A 19,418-nucleotide genomic window follows, 5' to 3' on the forward strand; every position below is an offset into this window, starting at 1 on the left:
GCTTTGAATATTCATTAAAATGGTAATAATTTCATTTCACCCTTATAAATATGTAATAAATATTTATTAAATACATGAATAAAATGCTTCTTAATATTATCCACCCTGAATTTTCAGCAGTAGGGTAGATTTAAAAAAACAACCCAAATAAATAAATGTGTACATGCTTGACAGAAGTAAACAGAAGTGTAACATTATGTCATTTTATAACTAAAAATGACTAGCAAATAGCTATGCAATTATTAGAATTTCCTGGAGCAGTAACTCAAATTCTAGCATGGAATCTTAATTTATGTGTTTTAAATGGAATAGTTACATAGCTCTGGTCATAAAATGTTTTCATGGTATAATAAATATTGACTTAACTGAGAAATCATGATTACATATAACTAAGGCACAGTCCAGACAAAGTTAAGGTTTGTGATCCCATTGATTTCAGTGGGAAGGTTCAGCACATGCATAACCCTGTTTTTCCTCCTAAAATATTTTTTTACCATTCTGTGTCCTTCAAGAATTTGTTCCCACCTCACCTCACCTTGCATTCATTCTCCAAACTCAGCAACCACTACCTTCCAACCAGTAGTAGTAATAGTATTTAAGATCCTATATGGATTTAGACAGAACTAGATATTTCTGCATCAATTTTTATTTTCCATTACTTGCATTTCTTTCTTTACCAAGTACACATCCTTTTATTCCTTTGGTTCTTTTAAGCATTCAGCTGTTAAATGTTCTGAGTTTTGCTCATCTGTTTCTCAAGCATCCCTGGCAAATATCTGTTCACACATACTGATTCATTCTTGATAAACTTATCAGGTGATTACTTACAGGTATAAATGAGCTATCACTTGTAAATGATTACAAACATAATTCACATACTGTATTTCTTTGTCAGTTTAAATGACAGTTCACATGTGAAGCTGATGGTAAAAAACAGTAAGTATGGATTATGTAAATGAACATAAAAACTGATTGTTGAATCTCTATGCATTGATTCTTTGCTACTTGAACTCTCATACGCTACTCTTGACTTCTTTTAGCATTTCCAAATTGCCTTACGTCTGACTTCTGGCCACAATGGGTCACTGGAAACCTGCATTCTTCTATTGTTTTCTTTCCAATTCACTACCTATTTTATTTAAGAATGTTTTATCTTCCAATTGGGCACCGAATGACTTCAGCAGTGTAGATACTAAGTCTATAATTCATTTCAGGTATAAAGCCATCCTGGACACTCTGGTTTCCAATAATTGTGGTCCATAAAAACAACATTGCTTTGTTTTGCAATAAAAGTTTAAAATCAAAGAAGTTTGAAAACAGGATACTTTTAAGAACCACACACTAAGCTATTTAAAAGGCCAAATAGTGTTGAAAGTGCCTGGCTAAAAAGTGTGATCAATGTTTGGGAACTCATCATCGTTTGGATTCAGAAATAATCCCTAGTAATGGACATTTTCTGTGATGGTATCATAATTTTTAACTCCTCCTTAGAAGTAGATTATTTTTCCACTTTAATGTGCAAAACCTATTTTATGGCTACAAGTTTCAATTACTAAAGCAGTTTATCCCAGTTAAAATACTTGCAGCTACTTTTTTATACTATGTTTCCATGTTCCAATGCCCTATTTCTAGTTCTTGCTGATTATATAATTAAATTGTATGCCTTTTTGGATAACTACAGAAGAGTGGGGTAGTTGTCTGGTATTCTTTTTGTAACAGATAGAGCAGAGTTCTGAAGATCCAAGATGAAACAACCTTACAACAAAAGAACTGTCTGGTATTAGATGGGATAGTAATAATAGAGTAACAACAGAACAACACAGTTGGAAGGGACGTTATAAGTTATCTAGTACAACGGCTCTGTACCCCTGATGGCAAACCTGTGGCATGCGTGCCAGAGATGGCAAGCAAAGTCCTCTCTGCTGGCATGTGCACCGTTGCCCCAGGTCAGATCTCCATGGCGTTTCTTTCCTGAGCTTCTGATTCCCTGCAAACAATGAAACAGAAGTTCATGAAAGAAAAAGATCTTACCTCTTGCTGTGCTGACGGTGTTGGGATGCCCCACCTCCCACCGGCCAGCTGGTCTTTGGGTCTCTGCTGCACATGCATACATGTGTGCGTGCACATCTTTCAGCTTGGGCATGCACACAGAGTTTGGGCACTCGGTGTCTAAAAGGTTCACCAATACTCAGGGGTGGGCTACTGCCCGGATGGGGGGGGGGAACGCAGTGGGGTAGCAAAAATGGAACTCCACCCCAGAGCACCCAGTTTGCCCTGAAAGATGTTGAAAGAATATATAGGGCGCCACATCCACAGTGTGGTAGTAAACATTTTGGTAGCCCTTCACTGCCAATACTACCCTACACCATTTCTGGGAGAATTCCCAGAGCTTAACTCATAGCACTTGAAATTCCATGAAAGCAAAACAAAATGTATATATATAACAGCAACATTGCATTATATAGAGACAGTATTTTTGAAGGCATTCAATCTTTTGCTCTTAAAGAAGTGTGGTCATATCATAAATTTGATAAATATGATACTGTAGTTTTGTTGGTTGTCTCAAGTTTGCATTTTTGTAGTCAAAATATTACTAAGTATCAGATCTCATAAGTGATTTTATCTGACAAGGTTGAAGTAAAGAAAATTAACAAATATTTCTTTCTTTCCTTATTTATTTTTAATGTTTATTGAAAGCAGTAAGAGGAAACCCTGTAGAACAACTAAGCATCTTTTCTGAAAACTTTTTTTTAAGCTTTCCATTTCTAGATATTGGAGATTTATTAAATGATTGATTGCCTTTAAGTCAGTTTTTATTTCTGACGACTACCTGATACGGCCTCAAGAATTAGTGGTGACATTGGAAACAGAGTTCTCCAAGGTTGAAACTGTTTCTAAAGTCACAGAGGGAAATCTAAGAAATCCTATGGCTCTTGAAATGCTTATTTATAGTTTTTAGGATTGTATTCTTAACATTACAAATTTGGCAAACTTATTTCTTAAAACAATTTTGGGATTATTTTTACACAGAGCAGTCTAATGTTTTAAATAAATTAATATAAATTAATTAAGCTACATATTTAACTTTACATGGAATGTATTCCAATGTTCACATGAGTCCTTCACTCCAAAGAGTAACAGAAATTAATCAACTGATACTATACTGGAATCTATGATTTTCTAAGCTACTAATGTCTGGGACAAACTAGCAATTATTACTCATGATTTTTCAAAAGCAGAATCAGTGTCAGAATGCATAGTTTCTCATCATATTGAAGGAAGCACCCTACATATTCTTGAACTGCTTTTTTGTGTTCTAAAGCCTGATTTTATTACTCTTGCCATTTCTGTAAGTTTCCATTCATAATTTTTATTATTCAATTTCAAAATCTTTCCTATTCTTGTATCCCCTGTACTATACTTTTATACATAGAATGCATTTCCATAAATGCTATGCTCTGATAATTTCAGTTAAAAATAAAAATGTTTTTCTAAAGTATGTCCTCCAGCATGATTTTCTTACAATGGCTGTGTATAAATTATACAACAAATTCTGCATCTGGTTTCCTTCTGGCTCCTTCATTCCGTTCTCATATTTTTTTAGACAGTGAGCGTCTTTAAACAGTGGGAATCTTATATATAATTAGTATTTAATAAATGTTCTTAGTTACAGAATTGTCTAAAAGGAGACATTTCCATATGGGAGAACAGAGCAGTTTCTTGTTAATTTATAGGAAAACTGTCATACACCATCAGATGCACAATGAGGCAATGCGCACACAGTCAGAAGAAAGCACCAGCCTTTTAAAACTATCATTGGTATAACTGTATGTTCAGATTTATGCTTTAGAAAGTCTACATTTCAGTTATACCTGCTGTAATTTAAAATTATGTATTTCAATCATTTCAACAAGATATGCAAATTATTTTATCCTAAAACAAGAAAGTGAGAAAAGAATTGTAACTTTTATATGCATATGCATTTCAAATTAAAACCAACAACAGAGACATAAATTTAACAGATTGACATTGTGCTTTATTTATACTGTGTGCATAAATAAATACACAAATGAGTGTCCCTATTATGTAAGTGTAAAAATAGTAAAGATATGTAATGTACAAAAAGTAAATAAAAAACCCTGCAGCTGTTTTAGATCTTTATGGGTCATATGCTAAAGGAAGTAGCCTAAGTACAACTAAGTACAAATACTATAGTTTCTTGAATTTAGTCTTGTCTGCTAATATCCTTAACTATACAATTAGATCTGTCAGGGATCTTCTGAAAAAACTAGCAAGTCAAGAAATTTCACAAACTCTAAAGCTAAGGGAAGATAATTGAATTATCAATTTAGAGTTTTTATTTAAATAAATATTTTACATTTCATGCTTACCTGTAAATGCACTACCAGGATCAAGATAAGGAAATTCTACTGTAGACAGTACAAACAGTAGCAGCAAAATTGTACATTGAGGTGTAATATAGAGACCCTGCACATAGTAAGGAAAGCTTACATTTTTTTTCACTCCAGCAGACACACATGGCCTGTGCAAGAACTGCCAGTTTCAAGAAGTGACACCTTCCCCCATTTAAAAAGAAAAAAAGTATAATACTCTGCAATGAGCAAAATGTATCGGAAGAATCATGATGGGAAGCAAAGCTGTGTGCAAAAAGTATCCAGATATAAACCAAAGCCTTTGATGTCCTCAAGATGGCTGCAGTGTTAAGGGGACATCATGTCCTGGAAGCAAGTATAAGCTGGAGCCAACAAGACTGAAAGTACATTTTCTTGAAAGCTCTTGTGTCATGGCAGCAAAATTCAGAAAAGGCTGCAAGACAGTAGAAAAGCTACAAGTGTATTGTGGCCATAGTGCTCTAATTTTTTTAAAGAAAATACTGATGTATTAATTGGGAAGACTAGCTGCCACATTCTGAAGGATTATTTCATATAGGAACATGAATTTGAATCCCAATTGCCTTTAAATTGAACTAAATTATACAAAGCTGTCACAAGTTTACTCAATCTGGTGAGCTTCAAGTATTTTGGCCTTTTGATTTCCATCATCCTAACCTCCTTAGCACAAGAAAGGGACAAATCTTTTAGTGCTGACTTGGGTATGTGAATGACATACTAAATGCAAGCAACTGATATAAAATAGGATGCCAGCTTTGGAGGAGGTCCCCCCCACCCTTTAGTTATCAGGATGAGTTATAGTGGGCTGCCTCCAACATTAGATGAGCAGGCATGCATTTGCTACATTCCAGCCTTTGAGAAAGGCTTAGGGAAGGAGGATAGGAATGTTAGTTCACTAGCAGATGTTAGCCCAGTATTAATAATATATAAATTCAGAGGCAATTTAAATATTGACTTTTAAATATTTTCTCTATACAAAATGGCAAAAGTTCTGTTTTTTATCATATGGACTCATTTGCAATTCTGTGGCAAATCTGTGATTTAAAAAGACAGATGCTTATTTGATTTGGAGAAAATTTCTATAATACTGTATTTTATGTGGAAAAGAGGTTGCCTTCTTTTTCCACCCGCACCACTCCAGGAAATCATTCCAGGAAAAGATCTCGGATATCACAATGAAAAAGCTGTAGGATCATGTCTGCAAAGATAAGCTAATGCAGTACCACACATTGCTTGTATTGTTCATTGCTCTTTGAAATTAATTTCATTCATTATAATCACTTCAATATAAAAGAGATATACTGTATCACTATATTTTGGATTTTGTTCATAAGACACATGGTTTTAGTGTTGCCATCTAGTGCCACAGGAAAGCTGGGTTTTTGTTGATCTGGTTGCATATTAATCAAATTACAAGTTCTTTTTGAGCAAAACAGCAAATTTGAAAGTTGGTCTAACTTTTCTCAGAAAACATTTTATTGTGTATTTAATAGCACTGCCCTTGTCTGAAGACCAAGGGAAAGATGAAAGACATTAATGATCTCATAAATGTTCAGATCATCTAGAAATTGAAGACTAACCCTATGATACTTCTATAACTTCATTTATGAATTTTAAAAAAGCAAAAATGTATTTTTGAATTATTCATTTATAGTAATGATCTAAAAAATAATCTATGATGTAGGCAATGAATACTTCAAAATGGTAGAGTCCATTTACTACTGAATATGAATGAATTTGGAGTAATGTCCTGTTCCCATCAGTGTTGCACAAAATACAATGTGTTCCTGGTCAATACTGCAGTCATGCTGAAATATTCTCTTCTAAAGCCCAATGTTTGCACCCTGCAATAAAGATGGGATCATTCAAATGTTTCAAGTAACATGCCTGTACGAGATGATAGAATATATTTCTGATCCTTTGAACAAAAGCTAATTTCTACTGAATTAGCACATTAGGTTGGTTGGCAGGAGGAATTCAGAAGAGAGTTAATATTTATAAATAACACTCTCATCTATCCATATTATATATTGAGAAAGGGTAAGACATTGAAGCTTTGTTAAAAATTTAAAACTCTGTTAAAAAGTGAGTGTAGTGAGATGGTGGGAAAACTGAATTGAGCCTCATTCACCTAATATTGGTGGAATGAGGATCCTAATGAGGCATCTTTGTATACAACAGATTAAGAAAAAGAGTACACATTGACCTCATTTTATACACAGCTACTCGTCTATTATTTTATGTGGAATAGGAAGCATAACTCAACTGCGAGTTAATATTTGCTTTTATATTTTCTTGCATATTAGCATAACTGGTCTATGTTGTTTTTGTTAACATGTTAATAAGCAAGTGTTACTAATCTAGAATCTGTGGCTAATTATAAAAGGTAAAATATCCCTTATACAAAACCAAGAAAAAGATCACAGAAATTCTATTTTATGTATTTCAAGATTTCATTTTTTCTTAATCTCTATAATTTTACTACATTAGGTTCTCTGGCCAACACATCAAAACTCTGGAAGCAATGGGAAGAAACAATTAGGATTATGACTAAAAGAACAAGTCATCATAAAATAGTATTAATGATTTAGAATGTAAAGTAGAATATTTGTATAATGTAAAAATGGGATTGCACAGAATGTTATTCCTCCATACTGACCAATGGCATGTTTAAAAAAATAATTTACCCTTGACCATCACAAATAGTGCAGGGCTAATGGACTTCAGACACAATGAACAAAATTTCCATGTGGGCAATATCCCAGATATAGCAAACTTCTCCTTGTTTGTGGGAATGGTCTGGACAGCAGTTGCTGCTAAACCCTCAAAAAATGGATATGTTTCCTGTTTAACTTTTGGATTGGAAAGCGAAAATGAAAGGATGATCAGGTGGGTGGTGGGTGTATATTGTACATACTTAATGGTGGAGTTCTTGGAGGGATGTCAAGGAGAAAAGGGGCTGAGAAAACCTGGCAGACGATGGGAGGAGGAGGGGTGGGGTGAGCTGAGCTGAGCAAGAGAGGCTGGGGAGGTGCTGTGAGGAGGAGCAACAGCAGTGACTCCTCCCCCTTCCCTCACCTGCAGCTCTGACCACTGCTTCCTTAGTGACAGGAGCTAGAGAGAAAAGTGTCATCAAACATCCCAAAGCCTGAGGTAGGAACAACTACCTTCCTTCAAGGGCTGTATTTGAAAGTGCTTTTTCCTGCAGATCATCTCGGGGAGGTGGGTAGCAGAGCAAGTGGGGTGAGGATGGTAGAAGGCAGAGGGCAACCTGAGAGTTTAATGGACATTCAAATTTAATGAATACCCCTTTCCCCTAAACAGTCTATTCAACTGCGGCTGCTCTACACTTTAGTACTGAACCATATCCAATTAATGAGTATGTGTAACATAATTATGAGTAATCTAAAATGGCCCAGGCACACACTAATCAATAAATGTCTTGAACTGTGGAAAGGCATGCCTGTTACAATCCAGTCCGTACATCAATCAGCAAGACTGGTCCATGTGCAGACTTTTATATAAGGGCTGCACAGGAGAGGAAATGTATCTTATATATGTCAGGCTTTTTTAATAGTTTATGCTGGCATATTTCAGGTAGGAAAATGGTGATAGTACATGACCTCATCCATTTGGAGTATGAAACTCCTGATTCATGGCAAAAGGAGAGAAGCGGTCCTAATTAACCACCTTGTCTATGTGAAGATCAAATTTGTTTTTGCATATTAGTACTGCTGAACTGAGAATACTTCAACTATTATTAAAGAAATAGTATAGTTGTATTTAAAGTACTAAGACACTGATCTTCAACTAAATTTCTCATTCTTTCTAATTGTTCCTTACTGTTTCACAATTTTTAATAAATGCAGATGTTCCCTTATTCTATAATCATTCCACACAAAAGATACACGGGATTCCTGACCTACTATAGTGTAGAAGTACAATGATACCTACCTTATTTCTTTAAAGCATAGATTTATCCTAGCTGCCTGAATAAAATGCCCACATGCCTCTTGAAAACCCTAGCATGTTCCACTGCCTGCAGTGATACTTCAAAGTATGTACATTTTCTGCACCAAGAGATGGATACAATTGCATGTAAATATTTTTAAAGTCATTTGGGCAGCTTTCATTAGACAAGTCACAGAAGAGCTTAAAAGATTATAGGAGTTACAAAGAATGAAGTCAAGAATCATCAGTTATAATCCCACAGATCATCCTTCAGGGCTAATCTGGCATGCACTATTACACTTACTAGCTTCTTTAGAAAATCTCAACTCCCATCAGCAAAGGCCATGTCATAAATTGCCTTTCGTCATGTTTATTTTTAAAAATCCTTTAAATGAAAAAATAAATATTCAAACATCCTATTTAATAAATATTTAGAGAATTAGGTTTACTAAAAAAGTTGCATCTGTCATGGCTAGAACTAATACGGTATTTTAAAACAGATACTCCTATCAATCTAACTAAATGTTTGAAACTTTACAATGCATTTCTTGTAATCATTGTGGCCTTGGTAACTTACATTTTTTGAAGGGCAATCCAACTTCTATACAACATTCAACTTCAGTAAAGACTGTGCAAACAATTGGGATACATGGGTTGGGGATTTTTTTTCTTGACCGTAATGAAATAATTTAAATATAAAAACCAAATTCTAAGTACAAGGTACACTTTCAGAATTTTAACATTTTCATATAGAAAAAAGTGCATTCTTTTGTTCAGCTTGTACAGTTCTTCCGTACATTATAAAATAAATTGCAAGCCTCTTCTAGGATGTAGCAGCATTGCAAACATGACACATACAATCATTGTCACTAAAAAATAAATACTACTGAAGTGTAACAAAATATTCAATTAAAACATCTGAAGAAAAAGAAACTAGTTCATAAACCCCCCAAAACATAAAAGGTAAACAATTGTTTACCTTAGTATACAAATTTTGGTGAAAAGCAATGTTGTTAAGCTTGTCTAAATTCTTCAGCCTCCAGGGGTGATGAATATCAATAAAGAAAAAGGAAAGCACAAGACGCAAATCATAAGAGGTGGAAACAACATCACTTGCTGCTTTTATGTTATAATTTCTTCCATTTAAATGTCCCATCCTCCATAATTGCACATGAATCTGGAAGTCTAAGTAGGAAACTGGTAATCCCAGACTTTTTGCTTCTTGGGTAGTATCCAACAGTTAAAAAATAATTATATATAATTATACATATATCTATCTGTGTGTGTGTGTGTGTGTGTGTGTGTGTGCACACGCACGCACACACAATTATAGGTCCTTTGCCTGAACGTTTTTATCCACATTTAAGGTAAAACTGATTCAAATGATGACATACATCTACCAAAAGCTTGCATATGTACACAACCACCTTGTAATATTTTCTAGTTCTGTCAAGCTCCAATCAGCTTGAGAAAACATCCAAATTAATGGAATTAATTTTGGAAGGGAGCAAGGGCTGTATCACAGACCAGCATGCCCTTTAACCTCTGCTCTGAGAAGGCAAGAGAATAAGAGCTAGTTGTGCACAAATCACGCAACTGATAATTTGCCTTCTAATATCTGGGGAATGTATTTTACTATGACTTTCATGCTGAGACAGCAGCAACCACCAGTCAACTTAGACCAATGTAACACCTCATGCAGATAAATCAAATAGTCTGATTAATCAAAAAAGGAACTTGGTCAATTTGGAATGATTTCTGAAAGTGCTCTGCTCTTCTAAATAATAACGAGGACTGGTGGCGATGTTCAGGAATCATTTTCAGTGATAAATTGAGTATGTCTCTATAGCAGGAATACAAAACAGGAAGTTATTCCCGGCCACTTGCAGAATAAGAAAACTGAGGGAAATGTGGTCGTCTCTCATTGTCCATGCAGTCCATGCCATCTTCATCATCTGTGGAATTGAAGGTTAAAGATAGCCTCATAAAAATGACTGTTCCTCTTATATTAAGGAGTTTTGCACATATTTTATTACTAGAATGATACCGTCTTATGTATTTTTTCCTTAAGATTAATTCAAGGAAATGAGGGGGGATTCATATTTTGCCTTTCAAATATTATTGTTAGAAGATTTTAATATACATTTAATATTTCAAGTTGCCAATCAAACAAAATTTTTGAATATGGAATTATTTTTATATTTATGTTTACTATGATCTTTTGTAGGGATATATAAAACTGAAGACTATTTTTGCAAATATTTTTTTAGAATGAGAAGCCGAATGGACTAAACAGAATAAGATTAATTAGGCCTAGTACGAAATATAAACGTTACAAGTCTTCAGAATTCTCTTGTAATAGGATTACAAAAGAAGGATGCCCAATATTCAGCAGAGTGAAGAAACAGACTCCCACTCCTGTCGGTTAATACTCTGAACTTTTGAACTAATTCCTGCCTACTCATCCAACCCATCTTGTATTAATCACAGGGGCTTTTTTTATCCTTCTAAATTAGAGTACATCAGAGTACATAATTATGTTTTAAAATTCATTGCTGAAGATTTCCTACTATAACATCTCTTAAACAGCTCCCCCATATATACTCAATACAAATAAAAGGCAGCCAATAACTCCTTATTCTTCCCCTCCTGTCTCTGCAGTCTTTTATAGCTCATAACAGCTCTATCCTGATGATTTGGATGAATGTGAGTAACATAGACCTCTGCTATTGAAGACATCCACCAAAAAGAATTTGGGAAGAATGCAGGGTGCCAAAAAGAGGGAAGGAGAAAAAGGGAAAAATTAAGTGAACTATCAATCTTCGTCTCTTCTCCCTGGAAGACCTTTCTGATTCCTAGGGACCCTTCTCAATGGGTCACTGATATCATCACTAGATGCTCACGCTCATAAATTACTGTTATAGTTATTATTTATTGCAATAGCTTCATAATCTAAGATTATGTCTTAGATTCTTCATAATCAAATATATGTGAATTCCTTCCCTTCTATCCTTCTTAATAATGAGATACGTGTACTTACATTTTTCAGGTGGTGTTATTGTAATAGTTTGAGCAGTAAACTCTTCATCAAAGTATCTGGTGTCCGTCTCAGATGTCACTTGAGGTTTAAAAGGAGGAACAAGCTAAAGGTGTAGTAAAATAAAAATGTTTATTAATAAATATGAATATTCTAAATTTAAAAGCTGGATGGTAAAAAGTGGGAAGTGATTAATTAATTTTATCCTACTAGTTAAGAACAGGTAACAAAATAACTGAAACCTGAATGCCAACTAAGAAACTAATTTGGCCTAGTTTTAGCCTAATGAATTTCTATTTTAATGGTTACAAAGAGAGGAAAAAGCAGGCTTACAAAATAACGAATTCATAAATCGCAAACAAGTCTTTACCTAGTTGATAAGCATTTTATTCCCATTTTAAAATAATGCATTATATTATAAAGCTAAAATGAAAACACATCCATTAACATAAGCATCACAAATTTAATCAACCATTTATTGAAATAAGTGGGCTTGAACACACTGTATATTACAGTCAAATTTTCACAAATTAGTCTCTTCCCTGCATGTATGTCTTAGTTTCTTAACCCTCTCTTCCATTGATGTCTAAAACAATAGTTTTATGTGGTTTATAGAATATTTTAGATGGCGAGGAGGTGTTGAGTAACAGAAAAAAAGAATAACTGCTTAATTCATTCTTTGAATCTGTTTTTATGCAACAGGAAGAAATGCCATATTTTTCAGAGTATAAGACACACCACCACCACCCCAAGAGAGGGTGGAAATTTTGGTGCATCTTTGCAATTTTTTGCAAAATTGGCACCTTTTGCCTTCCCCCAGCCCCCAGGAGCTCTCTGCAGGCTCCCCAGATCCTCTACCCACCCCATTTTTGTGAAAAAATGGGCCATTTTTAGCAAAAATTGGGGTGATTTTACCTTCTAATTACCCAATCTAGCATGACTGGAGAAGGAATTCTGGGAGAAGTCCACAAATCTTAAAGCTGTCAAGTTTAAAGTTTGTAAAAAGTGTACATGGTTGTAAAAAGTGTACATGGTTGTTAAAAATTTACATGGTTGTAAAAATTATTCTGCTACACTGATATTTTATTAAATAATATACACTGCTCAAAAAAATAAAGAGAACACTAACAACAAAATATAACTCCATTCATTCAGATCTAGGATGTGTTATTTGTGTTCCCTTTATTTTTTGAGCAATATATTACTACACCATTTGGTTCAGAATATTTTTTTCCAGGTTTTCCTCCTCTAAAATCTAGGTGCATCTTATACTCTGGTGCGTCTTATACTCCGAAAAATACGATAGTTCGCCTTATCAAAAGCAGCACTGTAGGAGACAGAATAGGAATGAAAATCAAAATAGGCAAGAAAATGATAAGAGAATACCTATCCATAGTAGTTCACAGCTGCACACTTGGAGTTTACTGATTCTCCAAGGTACCTGGGGGCTGAACAAGAAGTTACAAGTAGAAGATCTAATAATTTAATAAGAGAGGACCAACCTATGTAGAACAAAATTGAAAATTTCCTGACAGTGAGAAAAATTAGTCAGTGGAATGGCTTCCTTCTAGAAGATAGGTAAGTGCTCCATCACTGGAGGTTTTCAAGAAGAGATTGGACAGTCCAGAGTGGTATAGGGTCTCCAGCTGGGCAGGATATTGGACTAGAAGACCTCCAAGATCCCTTCCGACTTTTATTATTCTATGTCTTAGATAACCATTTACACCTGTAAAACATAACTTTTCCCCCTATATCTGTATCTATTTCTCTATCCTTCCTTCTTTTCCTAAAATCCAGAAAGTCAAAAAAGAAGCTTTGCAAGACTGCCACCTAACAGCAAAGAAGTTGAATCAGCATTAATCTGCCCTCTTGTATCAGTCTTTTTAGATCGAAGGTCCTTAAAACACTATTCATGTTAGGCTTTTTTGTTTTGGATCAGCATATCTGTAATTAAATCTTAATCAAGAGTTATATACTATATATACAGGATTTATGATAGACTATATTTCTTTCAAAACATTCATTAACTTAAAAATAAACTATTAAAAAAACACTTTTTACATCAGCAAAATCAGACCAAAGAGGATGTTGCTTAGATGGTACTTACTCTAATCTCAAAGTTCTGACACAGAAAAAGCAGAACTTCCAATTTAATTGGTGTTAGATAAAACAATAAATCTCAGTAATAGGTGCAGAGTGTTCAGGCAATTTTCTTCAGGGTAAGCAAAGTTATAAAGCAGCAAAAAAGAAGTAGCAAGAAAATAAAGGCAGATCATGAACACTATGCTCTCTTTGCCTTTATATTTTTGAAAAACAGCCTTGCTTTCACAATGTCCTAAAGCTTATTTTTTATATTTCTTACCAGTGTTGATGTAAAATAAATGAACTTATTTAATTATATTCTACATATAATTCACACATTTCATTCAACAATGACTCTCATTTCTTTGCACATTCATTTTCCACAACTCCCACTCCATATACATTACAAAATCTAAGGATGTGCTAAGGATGGGACAGTTAGGTTTTGTAAAAAATAAATATACAGAAGATGAGCTATAGCAGGGATCCCCAACCCTGGTGTGCAGCCTGGTCTGGGGCCAAGCAGTAAGGTTTTATGACATGAGTGATAGTGATGGTTTATGTCACAGAAGGCCTCTCAGGCAACCAAACAAGGTCTTTCCCACAGCTCTCCTTTTTGCCAAGAATTGTACAGCCAGTCAGGAATTGGCCGTGGGAAAGCAGTAATGAAGGTACCTCTGATCAGTTGTTCAATGGATGGGAGAGTTGAGCAGGAGGAGTTGCTGCCACAAAATGTCATTGGTTCTGCAGTGGTGGCTACACTGGCTTTATTCCTTCCTCAGGTAATAACAGCAGCATATCTGGTTGGATTGTTTTCCCCTCTTCCTGAGTATTGTGCTGAGAGCAGCTCTATGTTGCCTGCCCTTTACATTCCAGAAAATGTCTGGAATATGTGTGACAATGAGAACAGGAGCAGTAGGTGGCTCAGATGGACTTCCAGTCTGCATCTTGCTGCTGTTCACGTGACCTATCATACTGCGAGCAGCTACTACACTGCTACTATTCGATCTGGGGGCGGGGGGGGGAGGACTAAACTGTTTTCATTTTTCCCCCCAACTTCACACTGCTCTGACTTTTATATCTGGTGGTCCTGAAGACATGTTTCATGTAGCACCATTATTTTGTGAGCTACGCTAGTTTTTTTCCACTTCTGGATACAATTCAAAGTGCTGATTATCACCTATAAAGTCCTTCATGGCACAGGGCCAGATTATTTGTGTGGCCATCTGTCACAATTATCTCTGTTCAGTCTATGGAATCAGGCAGAATGGGCATGCTGTGGGATTTTTATAAGAAACAGTGTCACCTGGCAGGACCAGGAGGCGTGCTTTCACTGTCACAGCATTTGCCCTATGGAACATTTTCCCCAAGATTTCGATGGCCCTTATCCTGCTGTTCCGTTTCACGGGTCTGAAAAACCTGGTTCTTCCCCCAGGATTTTAGAGCATGGAATAAGCCACCCAAAGATGAAAGAATATGAAGGAAATATGTGATGGTTGGACTTGATTATTCTGTACTGGATGCTGTGTTTTGTTTTAGCATTTCATCAAACTATATACTGTATTGCCCAAGATCTCTCTTATGAGTGGGGCAGCCATATAAATTAAATAAATAAATATTTTTCCAGCAATTATTCTTCGGCATGCATTTTTTTTCTTATCAAATGGCCTTTTTGCTTTCATCATTCCACCAAGTCTTTTTTCATTCTTTCCATCAGTGTAATGACAAACATTTCTATGGCACTCCAGAGAGTAAGCAACTTCAACACTGCCTTACATCCAGTTTCTACTCATTCTATTGAGATATTAAATTATTTTCTAATGCTTTTGCAAATACAACTCATACTTCCACTTCCTGGGTCACTGAACTTTTACTCTAGTTTAATTTTTTCTTCCATGTCCATTTTTCTTCTTCTCAAGATCAACTCTAGAAAAATGATGTAAGAGTTTTTCGGCATACTTGCATCCCTCAGTAATTCTCTTAAACTAACATAATTTAGATTAATTCATTAGCTTTGCGTACAAATGCATCCGTATTTCAAGATAACACACATTAGACAATTACCATTTTCACTCAATCTCAGTCTCTTTTTTGGCTTTCTGTCATTTTGCCCCCATCCCATCCCTTCCAATGGTGCACTCCTCTCCCTCCCCAAGCTGCACACCCAGTTCTTTCATTATCTCCATTCATTGGAATATAACATATAATTATCAATAACCTATGAATTCCTATCTTCATATTTTCTGGTATAGATTTTAACGTACTAATTTCATAGTTAAACCTGCATCTTTAATTCCATGCACAAATTCACTAATTCCCCTCCACATATCAGAGTATTTTATAAAGATCTATTTCAGACTTCCCAGATTTTCTTTTAATTTTAAAATAATATTCTTCACCACAAATCCACAAGCCATGATTATTATCCAAAAATATTGACTTTCATTGCCTGTCATGGCTTTCATCCTTCAAAATGTCATGATAAGAAATCAGAAAATTGATCCCCCCAAAACAGGTCAGTTAGCTTAGCCATTCATACCACATTCAGCATTCAATGCTGATGTCTGGACACAATAACAGTTATAACCCATTTTGATACTATGTCATAAGTACAACTAAAGCTCAGTTTTACTCCAGTTATGCTTACTCTAAAATTAGTTGTTAACTGGCCACTCAATAGCAGACTAGCATCTGTCGGAACCCTGACACTAGCATTCTACCCAAAAGAAGATGTATGCATTATACTAACACACAGTCAATTTACAAACACAATTATACAATCTTTGAAATAAAACAGATTGTGAAAAAATGTAAATTTTGAGGCTATTTTAAGTTTGCTGAACTCCCAAGAAACTTCACTGAAGGTGTAAAAGAAACAAAAGTTTTGATTTGATTTAACATAAGACAATTTTATAAATGCATATACCCCAAATGCAGTCTGATATTAAAACTATTTCAACATTTTGGAATTAGTATCTCCCAATGGTGATGAAAAGGAACATATAGAGTGCAATAAAATTTTGTTTATTTTTATAAGGCCAACAAACCTATGCATCACTAGGCTCCCTAATTATGCAAATATCAAATATTTAGAAAAGAGAAAACATACATTTAAAAACAAGATTAAATGAGAATATTTATAAAATAATGAAGTTCAATGTACTGCTTAATTGCCTTTCCTAAAACTATTACAAAGCCAACTTCCAAGTTTTAAGTTGGCTTTATGAAGATATTAACTCCCTAAGCAAGATGAAGCTAGATTGGACAACAGGTGGCTCTCAAATTACAACCATAATTGAACCTAGAACAGTGGCTCCCAATCTTTTTTTTTGGCCATGCCCCACCTAAGCATCTCTAAATTCCTGATACTCCCGTCCCCCGTGACATATAATTCTTCGAGTCTTGTCTATGCATATATATTAAAAAGTGTCACTAATGTGGGATGTGGCCCCCACAAACCCCTGGCCTAGAATTATGTTTGTAAGTTGCTGAAGTTCAAGGCATCATGTGAGTGCCTTTGACATTATAAGTATTTTTACAATGGTTGTTAAAAAATAAAGGATGTACACTATTTATTGTATTTATTTTTACAAGCTAATAGGATTAGTTTATACAAACTTGACTTTATTAACATCACAGCTCCATGTGTTTCTGGTTCCTCTCCTTTCCAATCCTGTAATGTTCCCATTTTGCAAAAGGATCAATTTTAAAGGGGTGCCAAACACTGAGTGTACTGGCAGCTCTAGTGACAGGTTACAAGGCCTCCGCCTTCCAAAAACTGGATTCCAGCTACTGTTCTCAGGATACAGCCCAGGGAAATTAAGCAAACTAGTTCTAGACTCCATGTATCCCTTAATGAAGAAGATACAGAAGAATATTTTGCATTCTTTCTTATAGTATAGACCAATGATGGCGAACCTATGGCACGGGTGCCACAGGTGGCACGCAGAGCCATATCTGCTGGCACGTGAGCCTTTGTCCTAACTCAGCTCCAACATACATGTGTGTGTCGGCCAGCTGATTTTTGGCTTGCACAGAGGCTCTGGGGGGGTGTTTCTGGCTTCCAGAGAGCTTCTAGGGGGTGGGGGAGGGGTTTTTACCCTCCCCCAGCTCCAGGGAAGCCTTTGGAGCCTGGGGAGGGCAAAACACAAGCCTACTGGGCCCACCAGAAGTTGGGAAACAGGCCGTTTCTGCCCTCCAGAGGGCCTCCGAGGAGGGGAGGTGGTTTTGCTCTTTTGATTATGGGTGTGGGCACTGGTGAATGCGCGATAACGCACATGCATGCTCTTTCGACACCCAAGGGAAAAAAGGTTCGCCATCACTGGTATAGACAAACATTATATACCATTAATATTACATATTAAATATTGTTAAATAATAGCAAAGGCACTTATATACCGCTCTACAGTGCCGCCCTCTGAACAATTTACAATGTCAGTATATTGCCCTCAACAAAAAGGGTCCTGATTTTACCAACTTTGGACATATGGAAGACCTAGTCAACCTTGAGCTGGTCAGGATTGAAGTCAAGGCTGTGGGCAGAGTTTTTATGATTGCAATACTCCATTCTAACCACTGTGTACCATAAAAATTACCATGAATTTTATTTTCCTTTTTACTCATTTATTTGTTTCTTAAATCAAAAAAGCATATGTTATTAATTTTTCTAAATGTTATTAAGATGCAATTATAGAATATTCAGTTTTTTACTTTCACAAACATAGCACCTGGAGATTGGGAAAATGTTAGTAAATTTACTCTTCTATTTTAAATAGTGTGAATGTTTTTTTGGAATTGTATAAAATAGCTGACGTTTACTAATTAGCTTAAGTATTTATTTGCTGTCAGCATTCATATACTGCTCCATAGTATCCAACTCTACAGCAAGTTGCAAACTGCCACAGAAAATGTGTTATGTTTATATTTGCTAAATTATTTGCTCAATATCAAATAAGTATCAGTGAAAAAGCATTTTCCCTTTCATTTAAAAAAGAAGTTTGAAACTATGTGACAAATCAACACATTTTGACAGAAACTTTCCCCATTGTTTTAATTTATAACTCATCAATCTTGAATAATACAATCCTCTAAACTCTCACCAAATAATAAACTCAACTGAACATGGTTTGATTTACTTCTAGGAAAAATATGCAGAGAAGGGACATTGGTCCTTTATCTGATATGCCTCTTCTCACAGGGTGGAACCAACATCCAAGTATGGGATGACACCATCCATTCAGACAATGAGATCTCCACCTCCGCCTCCATTGCCCCCTCTTTGGCAAAGATTGAGAGACAGACTCAGTATGTGTTCTCCCAAGGTCCAGTCAACACAAAATAAAATATCACGATTTGATGTCCCAGATCGCAACCAGACTGACTTTGGGTGGCATTTGATGTTGGCTCCATCCTATGTGAAGAGGCTTATCAGGTAAGGACCAAAATAAACAAAAATGTTTGAAAGTCCTTTAAAAATATTTTTTCAAAGAAACATATTTAAGTAATATTAAAATGCTGTAACACTAAAGTTTTAATTAAAAATTACTTGAGGACATTTAACATTCCCTCCAACCCAAATTTTGCAGCAATACCAATAATCCCTACAAGAATTCCTTTTATGACATAGTATTTCAAGATTTACATAAAGTTATAGTTTAGGCTAACAAAGTCCAAAGGAAAGATAAGGGGGGGAAATGTTGTAAGCTATTGACAGGACAGCTACACAAACTGACCCTCTGAATCCTCTACTTGAAATCCTGAGGCAAGCTGGTGCATTTCAACAACTATCCCAAATGGAAATGCTTTCACTGCTCCTAAGAAAAAGTCCTGAAATGACCACACAAAATCTTCAAGAAAGACAGGTACTTCAAGACTCTGAGCAGCAGAGTGTCTTTCAGTTTGGGTTGGATGCAGCAAACAAGGACATTTAACTTTTA

At 35.4% G+C, this 19,418-nt stretch overlaps 1 protein-coding gene across 5 annotated transcripts in view; it reads right to left on the reverse strand.

Annotated features, from left to right (window-relative positions):
- Positions 1-48: 48 nt before the first annotated feature.
- The window catches only part of AKT3 (AKT serine/threonine kinase 3), a 141,627-nt gene continuing 122,257 nt past the window's right edge, over positions 49-19,418 (reverse strand). For 4 of the 5 annotated variants that reach the window (XM_070734039.1, XM_070734040.1, XM_070734041.1 and 1 more), the window contains 2 exons: positions 11,404-11,506; positions 49-10,318 (listed from right to left, as the gene is read on the reverse strand). In XM_070734039.1, the coding sequence (XP_070590140.1) occupies positions 10,233-10,318; positions 11,404-11,506 (189 nt within the window). In that variant the 3' untranslated portion in view covers positions 49-10,232. The remainder of the gene's footprint in view (positions 10,319-11,403; positions 11,507-19,418) is intronic. The other variant, XR_011557463.1, reaches the window with a different exon arrangement.

Source organism: Erythrolamprus reginae, chromosome 1 (assembly GCF_031021105.1).
Source record: "Erythrolamprus reginae isolate rEryReg1 chromosome 1, rEryReg1.hap1, whole genome shotgun sequence".
Lineage (NCBI taxonomy): Eukaryota > Metazoa > Chordata > Lepidosauria > Squamata > Dipsadidae > Erythrolamprus > Erythrolamprus reginae.